This window comes from Oncorhynchus mykiss, chromosome 25 (genome assembly GCF_057628025.1).
Source record: "Oncorhynchus mykiss isolate SJ-2025 chromosome 25, ASM5762802v1, whole genome shotgun sequence".
NCBI lineage: Eukaryota > Metazoa > Chordata > Actinopteri > Salmoniformes > Salmonidae > Oncorhynchus > Oncorhynchus mykiss.
Window position 1 is genome coordinate 77,522,061 of NC_143046.1, and position 23,471 is coordinate 77,545,531.

Here is a 23,471-nt window from a genome sequence, read left to right on the forward strand (position 1 = left end):
ACAGGTATCTTGTTTATTTTCTACATGTAAAACGATCTCTACACAGGGAGTAAAGAGCAACATGTTCCTCCAGGCCTCCCTCCCGGCCTTACCTCGACATTCCACACGCAGGCCGAGTGGTAAAGGGCGGAGTAGACCTTGCCTACTTTGCGGAGGTCCCGTACGTCCCACACGTACAGGCTGTGGTCGTTGTAGACACAGGACAGCCAGCGGCTCGCAGGGTCATAAGATACAGCCACCGTGTCTGGACACCGGGCGTCCATCTTGTGGCTGAAGAGGTGACTGGAGGGAGGGAGAGTTAGGATGTAATAACACTGTAATACTCTAATAAAGTAAATATATATATTGAATTTATAAAGCAATTTTCCAGAACCCAGAGATACTTTATAGTTACAGTACAAGCTAACCCAATTCAGTGGTTATGAGAAAAGCCCAGCTATTGGCTGGCATCCCTTTACCAACGATTTAATGGTTGTGTTTTTGGCCAGAGCATAATGTGCCTGCCTACTGGAGAGGTCTTGCCCGTCTATGGAGTTTCCCACAGAAACTTCTATAAACAGTAGTGAGCTGACCTTGATGGCTTCACTTAATAGCAGCTTCGACATGACCTACACAGCCATCTATGGGCCCTGGTCAAAAGTAATACACCGAATAGACATGACCTACACAGCCATCTATGGGCCCTGGTCAAAAGTAATACACCGAATAGACATGACCTACACAGCCATCTATGGGCCCTGGTCAAAAGTAATACACCGAATAGACATGACCTACACAGCCATCTATGGGCCCTGGTCAAAAGTAATACACCGAATAGACATGACCTACACAGCCATCTATGGGCCCTGGTCAAAAGTAATACACATGACCTACACAGCCATCTATGGGCCCTGGTCAAAAGTAATACACCGAATAGACATGACCTACACAGCCATCTATGGGCCCTGGTCAAAAGTAATACACCGAATAGACATGACCTACACAGCCATCTATGGGCCCTGGTCAAAAGTAATACACCGAATAGACATGACCTACACAGCCATCTATGGGCCCTGGTCAAAAGTAATACACCGAATAGACATGACCTACACAGCCATCTATGGGCCCTGGTCAAAAGTAATACACCGAATAGACATGACCTACACAGCCATCTATGGGCCCTGGTCAAAAGTAATACACCGAATAGACATGACCTACACAGCAATCTATGGGCCCTGGTCAAAAGTAATACACCGAATAGACATGACCTACACAGCCATCTATGGGCCCTGGTCAAAAGTAATACACCGAATAGACATGACCTACACAGCCATCTATGGGCCCTGGTCAAAAGTAATACACCGAATAGGGAAAAGGGTGTCATTTGGGATGCAAACATGCAGTAAGTTATTCCATTGGTGGGATTTTTCACAACCCACACAAACATGCTACATACATGACTATTCAGCTAATCTGTTATAACATCTGGGTTCTATTGTCAGGAAGTCAGTTGAACAGGGAAATGAACCAGCAGCATTCCAGACTCTGCATTCACTCAGTCCATATTTATGAGGAGAAGAACTAACTCTCAGAGGAATCTCTGTCCGTCTTACTGAAGGCATCAACAACAAAATGTTGATTTAAAAAGAGATAGAGGGGGATACAGGAATACAAAACAATGACATTTAACTCCAGCTGGGCCCACGTGCATCCTGGATGAACAGGAAATCATTAAAGGGTATTTTGTGTAGTTGGTTTGCTTGGTATTTGCATAAGTATGTAGAGTATGATGCTGTATGAGAACAAGATACCACACAACCCACACCGCTCTGGCTAACCAACAGGACAGACAGAGACTGTTCCCACTTCCCACAGTCAAAAAGACACAATTGAAATACTTCATTCACGACCAGGGCGACATTTAAAAGTCAAAAAGCAGGTTCTCTCATATCCATTTTTTCCCTATGTCACTATACAGGCAATTACAGCCCCAATTGATTATAAAATATGAATTATTGCACACATGAAAACCTCTGTACGTCGTCTGCATTGTGTGGAGGTTAAGGTCAGGGACACTCACCTAGCCTCCACAACGGTGGCGATGTCTGTGCCCAGGCAGTGTGGGCGTGGCAGGGTACAGATGAAGTGCAGGTTGACAGGGCTGAAGGCCCTAACCGTGCCGTCGGCACAGCCACAGAAGATCAGCTCGTCCGTCACAGACAGAGATGTGGCCTGACTGGTCTGCAGGGCAGAGGAGGATGGTTAGAGAGGACACACTTACTGTCCACTACGTAAAACACACACAGCAGGGTTTCCTCCACTACAGGATGTAGAGAAGACAGGACAGGGACCGCCTGGCTCCATTCCCTTCTGCCTCACTAGAGCAACACATAGGGAATAGGGTGCTATTTGGGATGCAGCCCAGGACTTCAGGGAAATGAATTGCAGAGACAGCAGAAAATAGCTACAGTACTGTCTGTTAATGATATTGAACATATTGAATTGAAGACCATTGCCAGAGAGGCATCAAAGAACCCACTAGGAACTAGCAGTCACAGTGTTTCCCATAGGGTTTTTTTCAGCAGCGGCGGCAAGGTTAGCTTAGGGGAGAGGGGGCGTGGCCAATGGCACGGTCTCCGACCCAACATGTCCAGCTCTTGGCCGTAGAAACAACATTTCCTGCAATTCTAGCTTTTTTTGCATTGTTCTTACGCTATCTGTGACTCAAATATTATAACAAAATCAATGGGGGCCACATTCCATGACATTTGGGGAATTTTTGATTCTCCCTGAAGTCTAGTTTTTATTTTTGTTAGTTCTCAAAAATTATCTTATTTAAAAATATGTTTCTCCATTACCTTCTCTTCATACTTTATAACTGGTTGAAGATGTTGAAGTTTACAGTGTAAATATTTTACCATCACGGAAAGAGTTCGGTATAAGGCTCGCCACTGCTAAATCAACATTAACATTGAGTAAGCATCACATACTTGTCTGTCTGTGGGAAAACTGATTACCACACTTTACTGTAGCTAGGAACCTGAGTAAACAATATAAGAACATCTCTCAAGTAGTTTAATCTAGGCAGAAGAAGTGGCTTCGCTAGAAAATAAATATTTTGAAAATGAAACAGTTCAACAACAAAACAGTATGACCAAAACAGAATAACATGCAGTATATTTCACTGTGAAGGAGATGGGATATGGTATCCACTCCATGAACCACACATCATATATTTCACTGTGAAGGAGATGGGATATGGTATCCACTCCATGAACCACACATCATATATTTCACTGTGAAGGAGATGGGATATGGTATCCACTCCATGAACCACACATCATATATTTCACTGTGAAGGAGATGGGATATGGTATCCACTCCATGAACCACACATCATATATTTCACTGTGAAGGAGATGGGATATGGTATCCACTCCATGAACCACACATCATATATTTCACTGTGGTGAAGGAGATGGGATATGGTATCCACTCCATGAACCACACATCATATATTTCACTGTGAAGGAGATGGGATATGGTATCCACTCCATGAACCACACATCATATATTTCACTGTGGTGAAGGAGATGGGATATGGTATCCACTCCATGAACCACACAACATATATATTCACTGTGAAGGAGATGTGGATATGGTATCCACTCCATGAACCACACATCATATATTTCACTGTGGTGAAGGAGATGGGATATGGTATCCACTCCATGAACCACACATCATATATTTCACTGTGAAGGAGATGTGGATATGGTATCCACTCCATGAACCACACATCATATATTTCACTGTGAAGGAGATGGGATATGGTATCCACTCCATGAACCACACAACATATATATTCACTGTGAAGGAGATGTGGATATGGTATCCACTCCATGAACCACACATCATATATTTCACTGTGGTGAAGGAGATGGGATATGGTATCCACTCCATGAACCACACATCATATATATTCACTGTGAAGGAGATGTGGATATGGTATCCACTCCATGAACCACACATCATATATTTCACTGTGAAGGAGATGGGATATGGTATCCACTCCATGAACCACACATCATATATATTCACTGTGGTGAAGGAGATGGGATATGGTATCCACTCCATGAACCACACATCATATATTTCACTGTGGTGAAGGAGATGGGATATGGTATCCACTCCATGAACCACACATCATATATTTCACTGTGGTGAAGGAGATGGGATATGGTATCCACTCCATGAACCACACATCATATATTTCACTGTGGTGAAGGAGATGGGATATGGTATCCACTCCATGAACCACACAACATATATTTCACTGTGGTGAAGGAGATGGGATATGGTATCCACTCCATGAACCACACATCATATATTTCACTGTGGTGAAGGAGATGGGATATGGTATCCACTCCATGAACCACACAACATATATTTCACTGTGGTGAATGAGATGGGATATGGTATCCACTCCATGAACCACACATCATATATTTCACTGTGATGAAGGAGATGGGATATGATATCCACTCCATGAACCACACAACAGATCCAGATCTAGGCATCCAGCTTGAAAATAACAACACACAATATAATTTTACAATTTACCAGAACGATGCTTGAAATGCTGAATAACAGTAATTCAGTCAGGCATGCAGCCCAGAATGGACACAGCTTTTTCTCCAAGTCCAATAACAGTCATTTACTAAATGTGTTTTTGACACGTTCTCCACTTGGGTTGCATGCTGTGCTTTCCCAACAGTCAGTGCACTGCTAACCACGGCATGCCAGAGAAGCAACAGAGTATCACATGATACAGGCTAGATCACAGCCTGCTTCTAAATTAATCCACACTGGTAGCTTCACAGTGAGAATGTTAAGAGCGTAAATTAATGAAGTCAGTTTTGAGATGAGCAGCTTGAGTGGAGAAGTTGATATCAGCTGTCTGATATGCCAGGATGGAATGTGATGGAGTAGCTGCAGTTGAGAGAGAAACAAGCAATGTAGCCCTCCCTCCCTCTCTCTCTCTCCCTCTCTCTCTCTCTCTCTCTCTCTCTCCCATGCTTTGGTCCTGTGTCTGCTACAAAAGCATGACTGTGCACCCACTTCAGCCCTGTTAGCAGGAAGGTAGCAGAGTGGGGTTACAATCATGTGGTACAAGTTCAGGAAAAGGTTGTTGTGACCTCAGAGCTGGTTTGATCGTAATGCTGCATGAATTCTGTAGCCGGAGAGGCAGGTAGCCTAGTGGTTAAGAGTGTTGGGTCAGTAACCAAAAGGTCACTGGTTCTGTCGATGTGCCCTTGAGCAAGGCACTTAACAATAATCGCTCCTGTTACTCGCTCTGGATAAAAGCTTCTGCTAAATGACTAAAATGTCAAATGTAATGTAAACTGTAAAAGCTGACTGTTTGACTGATAATTCCCATGCAGTACATTACAGCTAAAACCCACAAACAGAGTATCCCACAAGTCAACATCATTTTCTCAGGCCCTCAGAACTTGAGGTGAGCACTAGCAGTGATGTGAAACACTGATGAGTTCATGTTTGTTCTCACACCAAAGTAAAGTGACCAGGGATGTGAGCAGTGATGCTGAAAATGGCATCACATTGACCACAGCTTGTCATGTGAATTAATGTCAGCCTATAGCAAAAGGTGGTGCTCACATCAACACACACCAATGGGATGGAATGTCAAATGCATGATAGAATGCAGCATTCTGAGAAACCCTCCAATTGGATGCTCAGGGGAAACGGAGGGGGTGGGGAATAACTTTCAGCTGATGTGACATGGAACTGCAGGACAGGCAATGGACAGACTTACTGTGACACTGTCGTTCTTCTGGACAGTGTGAGAGGAGGGAAAAGCACAACAACACTGATATTAGACAGACAGCAGCATGGAAGGTCAAATTAATACTCCACCAACACGAGCCAATTGTCTGTCTATAATTTACCTTTATACAGAAGTGAAAGCTGTGTTTCGTAGGACAAAGTCGGTGTCTAGATTACATGTAGAATGAGGATATTTTGAAGTAGCTAAGTCAAGTGAAAGTTTGAAACTGTGCCACATATAGATTGAAAAGGGGTTATATTCTAATCTGATCATGCAGTAGAAAGCTGTGATAAATCACTAACTCTCTCTCTGCCAACATTTACACATAATCGTTACAATAGTGATACATCTCCATTCATTCAGACAGTTTTAGACAAAACGATTCAGTGTTACTCTACACCTGTGGATACAGCCAGGCAGCTACAGTCTCAGTGAAACAGGGAACAGGGAAGTAGCCTACTGCCTGAATTTGTCCAATAAACTGGAATATGTCATCAAATTCAGGGTTTCATTTTTAGTTTATTGCCTTTTCAACCCTGCAGAGGAATACTTATGATTATAAATTATTGAGTCAAGGAAGCCGATTCTTGATTTTATGAATTTGTCTTATAACAAGTCTCATGTCTGTTTTCGGTCTCAAGTCTCATGTCTGTTTTCGGTTGCAAAAGGTTTTGTGCACTTAATGAACGTGACGCCAGAGTCTACTAACTCACCCTTAGCTCCACCCATTTGTCCAGCAGGCGTTTGTCACTGAACTCGCAGAGCAGGCCCGAGGAGGTGATGCAGAAGGTGCTGCCGGCTTTACGACCCTTCCCACATGCCACGTCAGAGAAGAAGTTGTTCCTCAGCTCCCCCAGGAGCCCTGAGCGACCCAGCAGAGGAACCGTGGCGTTCACCTAGCGGACGGACAGAGGGAGGCAGGGAGGGAAGAAGGAATGGAGAGATGGTTAGAGAGACATTGCTATGGGGTCTGAAAGATCTAGTCCATCAGTTTGTTATGTTGTCCCAAACCCGGGATGTCAGACCTTCTATACGGCCTCAACATGGCTATTGAAGTTGATGTGTGACATTTGTCTTAATTCTAATAGCTTGAGCGATTAGAGAGAAGTTTCCCCAACTGTTCTTCTGACCTCCAACCCAGCGTTGTACATATTTGTTACATTCCAACAATAAACATTTCCTTTATGAAAGTCTTATAAATTGAAAAATTATTTCTACAGCTTATTAGCGTACACCTAATATGTTCCCCCCCGTTGATGATGCTCATTATATATACAGTGCCATGCGAAAGTATTCGGCCCCCTTGAACTTTGCGACCTTTTGCCACATTTCAGGCTTCAAACATAAAGATATAAAACTGTATTTTTTGTGAATAATCAACAACAAGTGGGACACAATCATGAAGTGGAACGACATTTATTGGATATTTAAAACTTTTTTAACAAATCAAAAACTGAAAAATTGGGCGTGCAAAATTATTCAGCCCCCTTACGTTAATACTTTGTAGCGCCACCTTTTGCTGCGATTACAGCTGTAAGTCGCTTGGGGTATGTCTCTATCAGTTTTGCACATCGAGAGACTGACATTTTTTCCCATTCCTCCTTGCAAAACAGCTCGAGCTCAGTGAGGTTGGATGGAGAGCATTTGTGAACTGCAGTTTTCAGTTCTTTCCACAGATTCTCGATTGGATTCAGGTCTGGACTTTGACTTGGCCATTCTAACACCTGGATATGTTTATTTTTGAACCATTCCATTGTAGATTTTGCTTTATGTTTTGGATCATTGTCTTGTTGGAAGACAAATCTCCGTCCCAGTCTCAGGTCTTTTGCAGACTCCATCAGGTTTTCTTCCAGAATGGTCCTGTATTTGGCTCCATCCATCTTCCCATCAATTTGAACCATCTTCCCTGTCCCTGCTGAAGAAAAGCAGGCCCAAACCATGATGCTGCCAACACCATGTTTGACAGTGGGGATGGTGTGTTCAGTGTGATGAGCTGTGTTGCTTTTACGCCAAACATAACGTTTTGCATTGTTGCCAAAATGTTCAATTTTGGTTTCATCTGACCAGAGCACCTTCTTCCACATGTTTGGTGTGTCTCCCAGGTGGCTTGTGGCAAAATTTAAACAACACTTTTTATGGATATCTTTAAGAAATGGCTTTCTTCTTGCCACTCTTCCATAAAGGCCAGATTGTGCAATATACGACTGATTGTTGACCTATGGACAGAGTCTCCCACCTCAGCTGTAGATCTCTGCAGTTCATCCAGAGTGATCACGGGCCTCTTGGCTGCATCTCCGATCAGTCTTCTCCTTGTATGAGCTGAAAGTTTAGAGGGACGGCCAGGTCTTGGTAGATTTGCAGTGGTCTGATACTCCTTCCATTTCAATATTATCGCTTGCACAGTGCTCCTTGGGATGTTTAAAGCTTGGGAAATCTTTTTGTATCCAAATCCGGCTTTAAACTTCTTCACAACAGTATCTCGGACCTGCCTGGTGTGTTCCTTGTTCTTCATGATGCTCTCTGCGCTTTTAACGGACCTCTGAGACTATCACAGTGCAGGTGCATTTATACGGAGACTTGATTACACACAGGTGGATTGTATTTATCATCATTAGTCATTTAGGTCAACATTGGATCATTCAGAGATCCTCACTGAACTTCTGGAGAGAGTTTGCTGCACTGAAAGTAAAGGGGCTGAATCATTTTGCACGCCCAATTTTTCAGTTTTTGATTTGTTAAAAAAGTTTGAAATATCCAATAAATGTCGTTCCACTTCATGATTGTGTCCCACTTGTTGTTGATTCTTCACAAAAAAATACAGTTTTATATCTTTATGTTTGAAGCCTGATATGTGGCAAAAGGTCGCAAAGTTCAAGGGGCCGAATACTTTCGCAAGGCACTGTATATATATTGTTGAACCAAAGGATTATGTGAATTTGAATGAAACAATGTATGTTGATGCTAATATGATGTACAATATTCCATTATGTTTCTATATGATAACAATAGCCTAATATATTTAATATACCATATACTTTTTTTTTTAACAGTTTCACTAATTAATTTTAATGAACTTAATCATTATGACACACCCCTCACTACTGTCATTGGTTACACTAATTGCACTGCTTGTCTCCATAACCTGGTTGAAGTATTCATGACATTACTCTGAGGAAGGCACAGTGATGCCCAAACGTTGGTAAATACCCAATAAATTGCTGGGAGATTATACATGGAGTGTGCAACTTTATTTATTTTAATAGTTTACATTACAACAATAACACAAGTGATTAAACTAATGATCAGCGGCTTGCTGATTAATTGCATAGATTAGTGTTGGAATTGAACCAATATATGGAACGGCTGAAGATCAAGAGGACAAGTTGGGGGATAATGCATTATATAGGGAAGAGTGTGCAATTTGGCATGCAACCATGATATTAGAGAAACATTCCTGAGAGGCTCAGTTAGAACCAGCATTAGTTATTATTTGTCAGTTATGGATGAGTGATGGAGCTGAGGGATAAGCCTGGAGAAATATAACCACTCTCAAATTCATAGACAGAGCTGTGGATGCAAGGACTGACCATCCATTTTCATTTTTTATCTAACCTTTATTTAATTAGGGAAGTCAGTTAAAGAACAAATTCTTATTTACAATGACGGCCTACACCGGCCAAACCCAGACGACGCTTGGCCAATTGTGCGCCGACCCACAGGACTCCCAATCACGGCTGGTTGTGATACAGCCTGGAATCGAACCAGGGTGTCTGTAGTGACGCCTCAAGCACTGAGATGCAGTGCCTTAGATCGCTGCGCCACTCAGGAGCCCATGATATCATGATATAGCCATAGACTACCGTTCAAAAGTTTGGGGTCACTTAGAAATGTCCTTATTTTTTAAAGAAAAGGGCATTTTTTGTCCATTAAAATAAAATAAATCAGAAATACAGTGTAGAGATAGTTAATGTTGTAAATGACTATTGTAGCTGGACACGGCAGACTTTTAATGAAATATCTACATAGGCGTACAGAGGCCCATTTTTAGCAACCATCACTCCTGTGTTCCAATGGCATGTTGTGTAAGCTAATCCAAGTTTATCATTTTAAAAGGATAATTGATCATTAGAAAACCCTTTTGCAATTATGTTAGCACAGCTGAAAACTGTTGTTCTGATTAAATAAGCAATAAAACTGGCCTTCTTCAGACTAGTTGAGTATCTGGAGCATCAGCATTTGTGGGTTCAATTACGGGCTCAAAATGGCCAGAAACAAAGAACTTTCTTCTGAAACTCGCCAGTATATTATTGTTCGGAGAAATGAAGGCTATTCCATGCCAGAAATTGCCAAGAAACTGAAGATCTCGTACAACGCTGATTACTACTCCCTTCAAAGAACAGAGCAAACTGGCCCTAACCAGAATAGAAAGACGAGTAGGAGGCCCCGGTGCACAACTGAGCAAGAGGACAAGTACATTAGAGTGTCTAGTTTGAGAAACAGACGCCTCACAAGTCCTCAACTGGCAGCTTCATTAAATAGTACAGGCAAAACGCCAGTCTCAACGTCAACAGTGAAGAGGCGACTCCAGGATGCTGGCCTTCTAGGCAGAGTTGCCACCCCACATGTGCTCTCTCTAATTCTCTCTTTCTCTCTTTCTTTCTCTCTCTCGGAGGACCTGAGCCCTAGGACCATGCCCCAGGACTACCTGACATGATGACTCCTTGCTGTCCCCAGTCCACCTGGCCATGCTGCTGCTCCAGTTTCAACAGTTCTGCCTTATTATTATTCGACCATGCTGGTCATTTATGAACATTTGAACATCTTGGCCATGTTCTGTTATAATCTCCACCCGGCACAGCCAGAAAAGGACTGGCCACCCCACATAGCCTGGTTCCTCTCTAGGTTTCTTCCTAGGTTGTGGCCTTTCTAGGGAGTTTTTCCTAGCCACCGTGCTTCTACACCTGCATTGCTTGCTGTTTGGGGTTTTAGGCTGGGTTTCTGTACAGCACTTTGAGATATCAGCTGATGTACGAAGGGCTATATAAATAAATTGGATTTGATTTGATTTGAAAAAGCAATAGGCTGGCCAATAAAAATACAAGTTTAAGATGGGCAAAAGAACACAGACACTGGACAGAGGAAGATTGGAAAAAGTTATGGACAGACAAATCTAAGTTTGAGGTGTTCAGATCACAAAGAAGAACATTCGTGAGACACAAAATGTGATGGTCTGGGGGTGCTGTGGTGGTGGTAAAGTGGGAGATTTGTACAGGGTAAAAGGGATCTTGAAGAAGGAAGGCTATCACTCCATTTTGCAACGCCATGCCATACCCTGTGGACAACGCTTAATTGGAGCCAGTTTCCTCCTACAACAGGACAATGACCCAAAACACAGCTTCAAACTATGCAAGAACTACTTAGGGAAGAAGCAGTCATCTGGTATCTGTCTATAATGGAGTGGCCAGCACAGTCACCGGATCTCAACCCTATTGTGCTATTGTGGGAGCAGCTTGACCGTATGGTACATAAGAAGTGCCCATCAAGCCAATCCAACTTGTGGGAGGTGCTTCAGGAAGCATGGGGTGAAATCTCTTCAGATTACCTCAACAAATTGACAACTAGAATGCCAAAGGTCTGCAAGGCTATAATTGCTGCAAATGGAGGATTCTTTGATGAAAGCAAAGTTTGAAGGACACAATTATTATTCAAATAAAAAATAATTATTTATAACCATGTCAACATCTTAACTATATTTCCTATTCATTTTGCAACTCATTTCATGTATGTTTTCATGGAAAACAAGGACATTTCTAAGTGACCCCAAACTTTTGAACAGTAGTGTATATCCATATCAACATTTATACTGAACAAAAATATAAACACAATATGCAAGAATTCAAGATTTTACTCCGTTACAGTTCATAGAAGGGAATCAGTCAAGTGAAATAAATTCATTAGGCCCTAATCTATGGATTTCACATGACTGGGCAGGGGCGCAGGGGCCCACCCACTTGGGAGCCAAGTCTACCCACTGGGGAGCCAGGCTCAACCAATCAGAATACGTTTTTTCCTACAAAAGGGCTTTATTACAGACAGAAATACTTCTCAGCAACAGCTCTGTTGGACATTCCTGCAGTCAGCATGCCAATTGCACACTCCCTCAAAACTTGAGACATCGGTGGCATTGTGTTGTGACAAAACTGCACATTTTAGAGTGGCCTTTTATTGTCCCCAGCACAAGGAGCACCTGTGTAATGATAATGCTGTATAATCAGCTTCTTTATATGCCACACCTGTCAGGTGGATTGATTATCTTGGCAATGGAGAAATGCTCACTAACAGGGATGAACACAAATTTGTGCACAACATTGTAGAGAAATAAGCTTTTGTGTGTATGGAACATTTCTGGGATCTTTTATTTAAACTCATGAAAAATGGGACCAACACTTTACATGTTGTGTTTATATTTTTGTTCAGTATAGTTTTATCCATGTTGAGGCTATATAGTGTTTGTTTACAAATATTGGCTTATATTTTGGGTTCTGATGGTGTATGACAGGTGAACTAAGCTCAGGAGGCATTTATACATTATATTCTTCAGGAAACAATCAATGGGCACATATCATTCATTTACATCAAAGATGAATGTAGCAACTGCACACTTTGCCCCTTTAAGAAATGTTGTTGTTGGTGTGACTGTGTGAATACCTTGGATGATTTGGTGTGATCCAGGTACCAGAACTTGACGTGCCTGTTCCCTGCCGTGACAAAGTAGTTGCTGTCATCTGAGAAGGACACAGCTGTGACTTTACTGGACACCTTGTTGGCTGCCACCACTATGTTTTTCTGAGCAGAGAAAAAGAACACAGAACAGAACTTTAGATCAACGGTGGATATATACTTTGTCCTCAGACAAGAATAAAGTAAAAATAGTATAAAACATTGAAGGGTAGCTCAAAAACAGCACTTAGCATTTTCCACTATAACGGTCTAGTGCATTAGGAAAGTATTCAGACATTTTCAACATCTTGTTATATTACAGCCTTAATCTAAAAAAAAATGAAAATCTCTCCTCAATCTACACACAATATCCCATAATGACAATGCGAATGTATTAAAAATAAAAAACAGAATTACCTTATAAGTATTCAGACCCTTTTCTATGAGACTCAAAAATGAGCTCAGGAGCATCCTGTTTCCATTGATCATCCTTGAGATGTTTCTACAACTTGATTTGAGTCCCGCTATGATATATTCAATTGATTGGACATGATTTGAAAAGGCACACACCTGTCTATATAAGGTCCCACAGTTGACAGTGCATGTCAGAGCAAAAACCAAGCCATGAGGTTGAAGGAATTGTCCGTAGAGCTCTGAGACAGGATTGTGTAGCAGCACCAATCTGGGGAAAGGTACCAAAAAATGTATGCAGCATTGAAGGTCCCCAAGAACACCGTTGCCTCCATCATTCTTAAATGAAAGACGTTTGGAACCACCAAGACTCTTTCTAGAGCTGGCCGCCCGGCCAAACTGACCAATCGGGGGAGAAGGGCATTGGTCAGCGAGGTGACCAAGAACCCGATGGTTACCCTGACAGAGCTCCAGAGTTCCTCTGTGGAGATGGGAGAACCTTCCAGAAGGACAACCATCTCTGCACCACTCCACCAATCAGGCCTTTATGGTAGAGTGGCCAGACGGAAGCCACTCCTCGGTAAAAGGCACATGACAGCCCGCTTGGAGTTTGCCAAAAGGCACCTAAAGGACTCTCAGACCATGTGAAACAAGACTCTCTGGTCTGATGAAACCAAGCATCACATCTGGAGGAAACCTGGCACCATCTCTACGGTGAAGCATAGTGGTGGTGGCAGCATCATGCTGTGGGGATGTTTTTCAGTGGCAGGGACGTGGAGACTAGTCAGGATCGAGGCAAAGATGAACAGCGCAAAGTACAGAGATATCATTGATGAAAACCTGCTCCAGAGCACTCAGGACATTAGAGTGGGGCGAAGGTAAACATTCCAACAGAACAACGACCCTAAGGACACAGCCAAGACAACGCAGGAGTGGCTTCGGGGCAAGTCTCTGAATGTCCTTGAGTGGCCCAGCCAGAGCCCGGACTTGAACCCGATCGAACATCTCTGGAGAGACCTGAAAATAGCTGTGCAGCGACGCTCCCCATCCAACCTGACATAGCTTGAGAGAATCTGCAGAGAAGAATGGGAGAAACTCCCTAAATACACGTGTGCCAAGCTTGTAGCGTCATACCCAACTCGATGCTGTAATCGCTGCTAAAGGTGCTTCAACAAAGTACTGAGTAAAGGGTCTGAATACTTATGGATATGCCATACTTATGGTTTTTTTAATGTTTTTTTTTATACATATATATTTAAAATGCTAACATTTCTAAGAACCTGTTTTTGCTTTGTCATTACTTTGTCATTAGTTTAGAGAGTTGCTAGCTACCTTCCAGGCCCAAACATTGATAATCATGTCGTGCTGGTATCCCACGCTGACGATGTACTTGCTGTTGGGGGAGAACGCCACACAGGAGATGCCGTACTTATGTTCCTGTAACTCAGCAACCTGGGTCCGTTCTGCAACGTCCCACACCCGCACAGCAGGCATGTGTCCACTCTGCAGAGAGAGAGAGTCCGAGAGAGAGAGAGAGATGAGAGAGAAACAGAGAGAGAGAGAGAGAGAGAGAGAGAGAGAGAGAGAGAGACGAGAGAGAGAGAGAGAGAGAGACGAGAGAGAGAGAGAGAGAGAGAGAGAGAGAGACAGAGACAGAGAGAGAGAGACGAGAGACAGAAAGAGAGAGAGAGACGAGAGAGAGAGAGACGAGAGAGAGAGAGAGAGACGAGAGAGAGAGACGAGAGAGAGACAGAAAGAGAGAGAGAGACGAGAGAGAGAGAGAGAGAGAGAGAGACGAGAGAGAGACAGAAAGAGAGACGAGAGAGAGAGCGAGAGAGAGAGAGAGAGAGAGAGAGAGACACGAGAGAAAGATGAGAGAGAGAGAGCGAAAGAGACAAGAGACAGAAACAGAGAGAGAGAGAGAGAGAGAGACAGAGAGACAGACACGAGAGAGAGAGAGAGAGAGAGAGAGAGAGAGAGAGAGAGACAGAGATAAACAGAGAGAGAGACAGAGATAAACAGAGAGAGAGACAGAGGGAGAGAGACAGACAAAGGGAGAGAGAGACAGACAAATACAGACACAGAGAGAGAGAGAAAGAGACAGAGAAAGAGAGAGACAGCCATTGTGCTTGTTTTAACTCGTTTGTGCTTGTTTTTCACACATCCCCCCCATCCACACATTTTATATTCATTTATTTCACGTTTTTTTATAGCGGCAAGTCGATTCTTATAATAACCACCTGACAGGTTTGTGTTCACAAGGTGATGTCGCCACAGTCAGAATCCCTGGATCATGCAGATGGACAGGAGACGCTCTAGTCTCCACTAAGCTTTTCAATGTACCCTGTAACTGCTTACTAATCCGCTAATGATTTGTCTTATGCAACTCAACGACAGAACAGAAGATCAAGTGGAGGGAATTTAAAGAGGACAGGCGAGGGAAGCTTAAGCCAGGAAATATATTCTAATCCATCCCTAGTACCTTCTTCCCCTCTGCAGGCAGTGGCTTTGTACGCATCCTTCTTATACTGGCTATGGAAAGAGGTCCCGTATGAGCGACATAAGGCATATTTCTACCAATGTCAGATACGTGTAGTGTTTTGATGGTAAATAAATATAACCAACTACAGTAGCAGCTAGGCACAGTAAACCCATGGTTGGGATTAGCTTTGCTGCACCTCCTTAGAACAAAACAATCAGGAGAGATGTTGTCTAGCTCTTTAAAAGAAAGAACAGAGGCAGACTGAACAGAGGGACCTCCCTTTGAGAGCATACATAGGGAAGGCAGCATGGTCACTGGCAGCATGGTCAGTTAGCTACACCACAGAGGACAGAGAGACAGGGTGAGCTGAGCACCAGCACGTGCTGTGTGCCTTCTGCCACATCCATGGAAGTCTCCCTCTTTCTCTTCCCTCCCCTCCAGACAGCTGACAGAGTCAGTCTGGCACCCTGCCCCCTCCTGCTGCCATGGCAACCCTGCAACAGCACACACACTTTTCTGGCTAGTATGGATTAAACTAACACACACACGCGCGTGCACTAACAGAGTCAATGGTGCAGTGCGAACACACACACACACACACACACACACACACAGCCCTTTGTAAATGTGGCACAGACAGTGTTCCGTTTATGAACTGTGGGGTTGGACACTGCAATGATAGCTCTGCCATGCCCTGGCAGTGGAGCAGGAAACAGTCAGCACTTTTTTAGGAAGCTACAGTTGAAGTATCATAATTTCATCACGGCATGCAAAGGCATAATACAGGGCCCTAAAAAATCTGTGTTATATTTTGCCTGATTCTGTTTATTTTTTCCCTAAATTCTGTTTTCACCATTTTTTTTCTCCAGGTGTCCGTTTTCTCAGGTTTTCACTCTCAAAATCACACTTTTCTTTATAGAAAAAACACTAAATTGAGTGTTGAAGTCCACAACAATGTTTAAACCACATCAGGAGACCAATATTGAATTCTGGGAATGTTTTGAGGTATTTAGATTTTGGGGTGTAGTTATCCTTTAATTCCAGCGCTAGCAAGAAGCTTTTCTTTCGCAGTGTTTTGTAGCGCACATGTGATGGTAGAGTTTACAAAACAAATACCCACTGGATTGATGCAAATAATTATGATATCATTCTGCCAGCTAAGTATAGGCTACTTTGTAGTTAACATTTAACTAAGAAGGTTTTTGTGAAAGCCTTTCCATCTACCAGAAGACTTTTCATTAGCATCATCGCTAACAGCTACACAAAGTGGTAGACACACGCACGGCACACACACTGAAAGGGAATTCTGATTGCTTCTTCAGAAAGCTGCAGGAAATACGAATCACTGACGGATTCTGTTCCTAATCTTATGATACAATTTGACAAATTAATTCACTTTAAATACATTTAGTTGATTCCCTAATTAAGTTGACACATTTTTTAATATGGTTGAATTCTGTTTTAATGTCTGGATTCCGTGATTTTGTCCACGTTTTTTTCGCATCACGGATTTTATAGGTCCCTAACAATGGAATGACACTCACCTCTCCTGTGACCACAAATTTGCCATCAGGGGAAAATGACAGAGTGGTGATGGTTTTCCTGTGAAGAGAATAGGAGACAGAGAGGAGAGGAAACGTTTCATTAATGTCTAAAATAAGTGAATGCATCCTGGTCTCTAGGGGTTTTTCCGCTTGGGGTGTACTCTATGACAATGGCACACTCACCACAATCAATACATCAAATCTGATGATTATCGTCACACACTAAAGTAGAGATTAGAGACACCCACACCACAGGAAAGGAGTCCTACACAATTGCTGCTGTGCCAACAGTACAGTCTGAGAACAGTAAAACGATACACCCTTTGGTGGTAAAGACATGAGTTTAAAGAAACAGTGTCTGCGCTGACTGATCGCCTCAATGGCCTGTGACTGGGAGTCAAATGGTTGTTTAAAAGGTTCAATTTCAAGGTGTTTCTTAAACTGTTGAAGCAGTTATTCCGGGCCAGTACTGGTACACAGAGCTATTGTCTGGCAACCTGTTGTGCAATACTTAATCGGAAATAAAGTTATGCCCTAGGGCTTATGTGGGGAAGCGGCTGCCATTTGGAACGCACCATTCCCCCCCCTAGCTAAGTGTCAAATGTTTGATGCATAGCCAAGCAGCTTTTCTCTTATCAAATGTTGTACTAAGCATTACTGTACTGTGATCTAATCATGGCAGAGTAATAATTAGTCTGTAGAGTGATGAGCAGTAGGAGTAGAGCAGAGGGGGTATTAAATTCCAGTTTTAGCCTCCGACAAGGAGAGATTAAGAAAACAAACTCATCTCGGTATATGACAGAATTAAGACTGGATGGAGCCAGCTAGTCACATTGATTTAGAGGACATTTTTTCAGCCCTAATGACGCGACCACGTCTACCTACCTCTGCCTTTTCCATACATGAAAGGGGTTGGCAGTGGCTTTGAAGCCGGGGTGCTGCTTTGGTCGTGGCTGACTGTCTCTCCAGTGCTCTTGTTCAGTCGTTCCATAAGCCATGTTGTGTAAGACACTATAGACTAGCTCCCTCCCTCATCCAGATGGCCTGTGTTAACAGGTCCTACAGGGTCAGGCAATCCTACTCCATGGAACCACAAATCTTCCCTATTATTCTACAGCGTAGAGAATATTAAAAATAAAGAAAAACCCTGGAATGAGTAGGCGTGTCCAAACTTTTGACTGGTACTGTATATGGGTGGCAGGTAGCCTCGAGGTTAGAGAGTTGGGCCAGTAATCGAAAGATCACTTGTTCGAATCCCGGAGCCGACAAGGTGAAAAGTCTGTCGCTGTGACCTTGGGCAAGGCACTTAACCTGAAATGCTCCAGGGGTTCCCACTGAATTGATGCAAATAATCATGATATCATTCTGCCAGGTCAGCATAGGCTACTTTGTAGTTAACATTTAACTGAGAAGGTTTTTGTGAAAGCCTTTCCATCTACCAGAAGACTTTTCATTAGCATCATCGCTAACAGCTACACAAAGTGGTAGACACACGCACGGCACACACACAGACAGGGAATTCTGGTTGCCTCTTCAGAAAGTTGCAGGAAATACGAATCACTTCTGTTAATGTCTTATGATAAACTTGGACATGTCTTGAGACACAGGTGATGGCTGGGTATGTAGCCTATGCACCAAATCAAGACTATTGTCATGGGATTGCTATTACAATCTTTACTGTTGTAGTTTTGCTTTTGTATGTCAGCTATGTATGAGGAGGAACCCTGAAGCCTAAGTGACTGACTAGCTGGCTGCAGCCATGCACTCTCTTGGCTTCGCCTGGCTTGACGGACTGAACAGGAGGCAGCAGTTACACCATATGAAGCCTCACCTGGAGCTGTTGAGGATGTGATGCTGTTTGTTCTTCTTGGGGTTCAGCAGCACCACCACACATCTGTAGGAAAGAGAAGGAACGAGAATAGGGTTTAGACTACATAGATTTACTCAGGGGAATGACCCCAATAATCAAGGCTCAGCGGTCTCCCATGTAGCTCAGTTGGTAGAGCATTGTGCTTGCAACGCCAGTGTTGTGGGTTCGATTCCCACGGGGGACCAGTACAAAAGAAGTATGGAAATATATATGCACTAATACTGTAAGTCGCTCTGGATAAGAGCGTCTGCTAAAATGACACATTTAAAATGGACTGCAAAGTGCTAGATATAAAGTAAAGTAAACTTGCATGCAAAGTTAGGTAAGTAGTAAACTTAAATATAGCTACTGCGGAGAGTGTGGACTGAGTCACTACATGGAATTCCCTGTTGCCAAGAATAACTCCTGAGCCGCACTAAAATAAAGTTACATAAATACTTAATATCCCTCTCTTGCAGTATTTTAGGTTGAATATCAGAGTAGAGGACAGCATAGCTGCAAAGTCACTGTGTTGGAGTGAATGCAGCAGCACTGAGTAGCATGACAAAGCAAAAACCAGATTGCCTTTTTAAGCTGCTTCCATTTTTTGTTTCATCTCCCAGTGGGGAAACACTCCTAGAAGCTAAACGACGTCCAGGGCCTTTTACCTTATCACACAGCAGGGAAGATGAGAGGGAATACTTGCTGTGTAGTCAGTCACTGACAACGTGTCAGGGAGAGGCTGGGCACTGCTGTGATCATCAGAGCTGCTGGAAAGCCTTTGAATCGAAGTGTTCCAGGTGTACTGGGGATACAATCAAAGGGACAGCCAGACACTATGGCATCACTGAGATTGCACAGACAAGAGGGAGAAAGTTCTAGAAAAAAAATGATGGTGCACCTTCGGAAACTCTACAGTAGCCCTACCGTACTACTGAGCTAGTAGCCTCACCACCACAGAGCAGCTGACAAAGACTTGCTTTGGGGGTCTGCAAGCAAGAACATTGTAAATGCTTCATGTTTTTCTTCCAGAGGACTAAAATGAAATGCCATAAAATGAGGGAAAGATGTGGTCATACAACAAGACTACAGTATCCAAACCTGCTGCACTGTGCTGATGCACTGTCCTACTGACATGATGCCAAAAGTTACCTAACACCAATTCACTCTTAAAGAGTCTCCAGAGAATCAAACTGGGCACTGAGAATGCAGCCCGATGCCACACTTGTACAGGAAGCCCAGCATGCGTCTGTGTGATGCTTAACAGAGTAAAGCTCCTCAGTCCATCTGAACTGGCTCCTACTGAGAGGGAGAGAAGAAGAGAGGGAGGTGACGGCCCATGCCAGACTTAGTCAACCCTGGCATTGCTCATGTGTGCCATTCAGAGGGTGAATGGGCAAGACAAAATATTTAAGTGCCTTTGAACGGGGTAGGTGCCAGATACACACAGACCTTCCATCCCCTGGTCAATGGCTGTCTGGGGAGCTGGAGAGGCTTCTGCTTGCAGCCTGAAATGCCACATATGTAGGTTGCAGATACAAATGGGACTGTTACAGTAACTGGCCAGCAGCCAGCCAGCTCTCCTGCCTGGCACGGTGTAAACACGACACTCAGACACACAGAACGAGAACAGGAGAAAGAGAACGAGAGAGAAAAGGAGAGAGAGAGAGACAGAGACAGACTGCATCCCAAATGGCACCCCTATTCCCATAAGGGTCAAAAGTAGTGCACTACATAGAGAATAGGGTGCCATTTGAGACAGCGTCTGTTAGTCAGTGGTTGACTACCTAGGCCCCTGGAGCAGGTTTTATGCTGTCTGCTTGCTGGTGTCACATGTCAGAGAGCAGCCAGAGAGGACTGTGGGAAGACAGGACAGGCAGGCCAGCTGGGCCCCAGAGTTAGAGACCACACCACAGAACAATTCCTGTCTGCTGTGCTGTCATCTCATTCAATAGGTAGGAAACAAGCTGCACATTGTTGAGTGAGTGCACTTCATCACTGCCTTCCATGCCTTGGCTGTCATCGGTTTGTTCTTTTTCAGCCTATGTCAGCAGTAGAGGAATGGCTCATGGCTGTCTACTCTGTGGCATTACTTCAGCCAGAACTACAGGGGTGGGAGGGGAATGAGCTCATGGATCAATATACCATTACTCATTGCACCACAAACACACCATAAACTCTCTCCCTTCTACAGTTCCACTGGGTTTTACAGGGGAAGCGAGAGAGTGTGGAACATTGAGTGGTTAGAACATAATAGCATTATTGGATTGGAGTGTACATAGAACCATGGGATTGATAGACAGGGCTCAGATCAAAGACCTGAGGAGGAGTGCTGAACTTGAGCTTCCTCTCTCAGGCAAAATAATTCTACAAGTTATCTTTCCCACAACACCGGCTGCAGTACTAGGCTAGCACAAACTGCTATCCTGTTTTTTCTATTCCAGACACTGCTGGTCATCTGGTGTCAGCAAGCACAGTCAAATGAACTAGTTGGCTATTTATTAGACATGAATCAGGAAACTAACAGCGTGTCTTGAAGATCTATAGAGTAGCCTAGATAATCAGTAACATCACTACTACCTTAGGCTAAGCATTAGAAAAAGCTCTAACGCTTCATCCAAACATGTTTTCCCAACCTATACCATAACACTAAAACAGACCAGCTCTAACCTGCAGACATTAGCTCCATCCAAAATGGCACCCTATTCCCTACATCAGGGGTATTCAACTCTGACCCTACGAGGTCTGGAGCCTGCTAGTTTCCTGTTCAACCTGATAAATAATTACACCCCCCTGGTGTCCCAGGTTTTTGTTCCTTATTAAACAGGTCAGGGGAACTGGGCTGGTTATACACTATACAGTACCAGTCAAACGTTTGGACACACCTACTCTTTCAAGGGTTTTTCTTTATTATTACAATGTTCTACATTGTAGAATAATAGTGAAGACATCAACACTATGAAATAACACATATGGATTCATGTAGTAAGCAAGAAAAGTGTTAAACAAATCAAAATATATTTTAGATTTGAGATTCTTCAAAGTAGCCACCCTTTGCCTTGAAGACAGCTTTGCACACTCTTGGCATTCTCTCAACCAGTTTCACCTGGAATGCTTTTCCAACAGTCTCGAGGGAGTTCCCACATATGCTGAGCACTTGTTGGCTGCTTTTCCTTCACTCTGCGGTCCAACACATCCTAAACCATCTCAATTGGGTTGAGGTCGAGTGACTGTGGAGACCAGGTCAACTCCATCACTCTCCTTCTTGGTCAAATGGCCCTTACACAGCCTGGAGGTGTGTTGGGGCATTGTCCTGTTGAAAAACAAATGATAGTGGGACTAAGCGCAAACAAGATGGGATGCGTATCTCTGTAGAATGCTGTGGTAGCCACACTGGTTAAGTGTGCCTTGAATTCTAAATAAATCCCAGACAGTGTCACCAGCAAAGCACCCCCACACCATCACACCACCTCCTCCATGCTTCACGGTGGGAACCACACATGCAGAGATCATCCATTCCACCAGTCTAATGTCCATTGCTCATGTTTCTTGGCCCAAGTAAGTCTCTTCTTCTTATAGGTGTCCTTTACTAGTGGTTTCTTTGCAGCAATTCGACCATGAAGGCCTGATTCATGCAGTCTCCTCTGAACAGTTGATGTTGAGATGTGTCTGTTACTTTATCTCTGTGAAGCATTCATTTGGGCTGCAATCTGAGGCTGGTAACTCTAATGAACTTTTCCTCTGCAGCAGAGGTAACTCTGGGTCTTCCTTTTCTGTGAGTGCCAGTTTCATCATAGCGCTTGATGGTTTTTGCGACTGCACTTGAAGAAATTTTCTGGGTTGACAGACCTTCATGTCTTAAAGTAATGATGGACTGTTTCTCTTTTCTTATTCGAGCGGTACTTGACCTACTATGGACTTGGTCTTTTACCAAATAGGGCTACCCTGTCACAAAACAACTTTTCTTTCTCAAGGAAAGAAATTCCACAAATTAACTTTTAACAAGGCACGTCTGTTAATTGAAATGCATTCCAGGTGACTACCTCATGAAGCTGGTTGAGAGAATGCCAAGAGTGTGCAAAGCTGTCATCAAGGCAAATGGTGGCTACTTTGAAGAATCTCAAATCTATATTTTGATTTGTTTAACACTTTTTTGGTCACTACATCATTCCATTTTTATTTATTTTACCTTTATTTAACCAGGCAAGTCAGTTAAGAACAAATTCTTATTTTCAATGACGGCCTGGGAACAGTGGGTTAACTGCCTGTTCAGGGGCAGAACGACAGATTTGTACCTTGTCAGCTCGGGGGTTTGAACTCGCAACCTTCCGGTTACTAGTCCAACGCTCTAACCACTAGGCTTCCCTGCCGCCCTGCCGCCCCCATATGATGTTGTTAGGTGTTATTTCATAGTTTTAATGTCTTCACTATTATTCTACAGTGTTATTCTACAATGTAGAAAAAAGTAAAAATAAAGAAAAACCCTGGAATGAGAAGCTATGTCCAAACCTTTGACTGATACTGTATACACAAAAGTATGTGGACACCCCTTCAAATTAGTGGATTTGGCTATTTCAGCCACACCCTTTGCTGAGAGGTGTATAAATTCGAGCACACTGCCAAGCAATCTCCATAGAC

At 43.3% G+C, this 23,471-nt stretch overlaps 1 protein-coding gene across 8 annotated transcripts in view; it reads right to left on the minus strand.

Annotated features, from left to right (window-relative positions):
* The window catches only part of LOC110505800 (mitogen-activated protein kinase-binding protein 1), a 64,295-nt gene that overhangs the window by 26,608 nt on the left and 14,216 nt on the right, over positions 1-23,471 (minus strand). For 4 of the 8 annotated variants that reach the window (XM_090221139.1, XM_021585250.3, XM_021585249.3 and 1 more), the window contains exons 3-10: positions 18,816-18,878; positions 16,985-17,042; positions 14,291-14,461; positions 12,536-12,673; positions 6,541-6,723; positions 5,816-5,833; positions 2,060-2,220; positions 93-282 (exon numbers count right to left, since the gene is read on the minus strand). In XM_090221139.1, coding sequence (XP_090077265.1) covers positions 93-282; positions 2,060-2,220; positions 5,816-5,833; positions 6,541-6,723; positions 12,536-12,673; positions 14,291-14,461; positions 16,985-17,042; positions 18,816-18,878 — 982 coding nt within the window. The remainder of the gene's footprint in view (positions 1-92; positions 283-2,059; positions 2,221-5,815; positions 5,834-6,540; positions 6,724-12,535; positions 12,674-14,290; positions 14,462-16,984; positions 17,043-18,815; positions 18,879-23,471) is intronic. The other 4 variants (XM_090221143.1, XM_090221142.1, XM_090221140.1 and 1 more) reach the window with 1 other exon arrangement.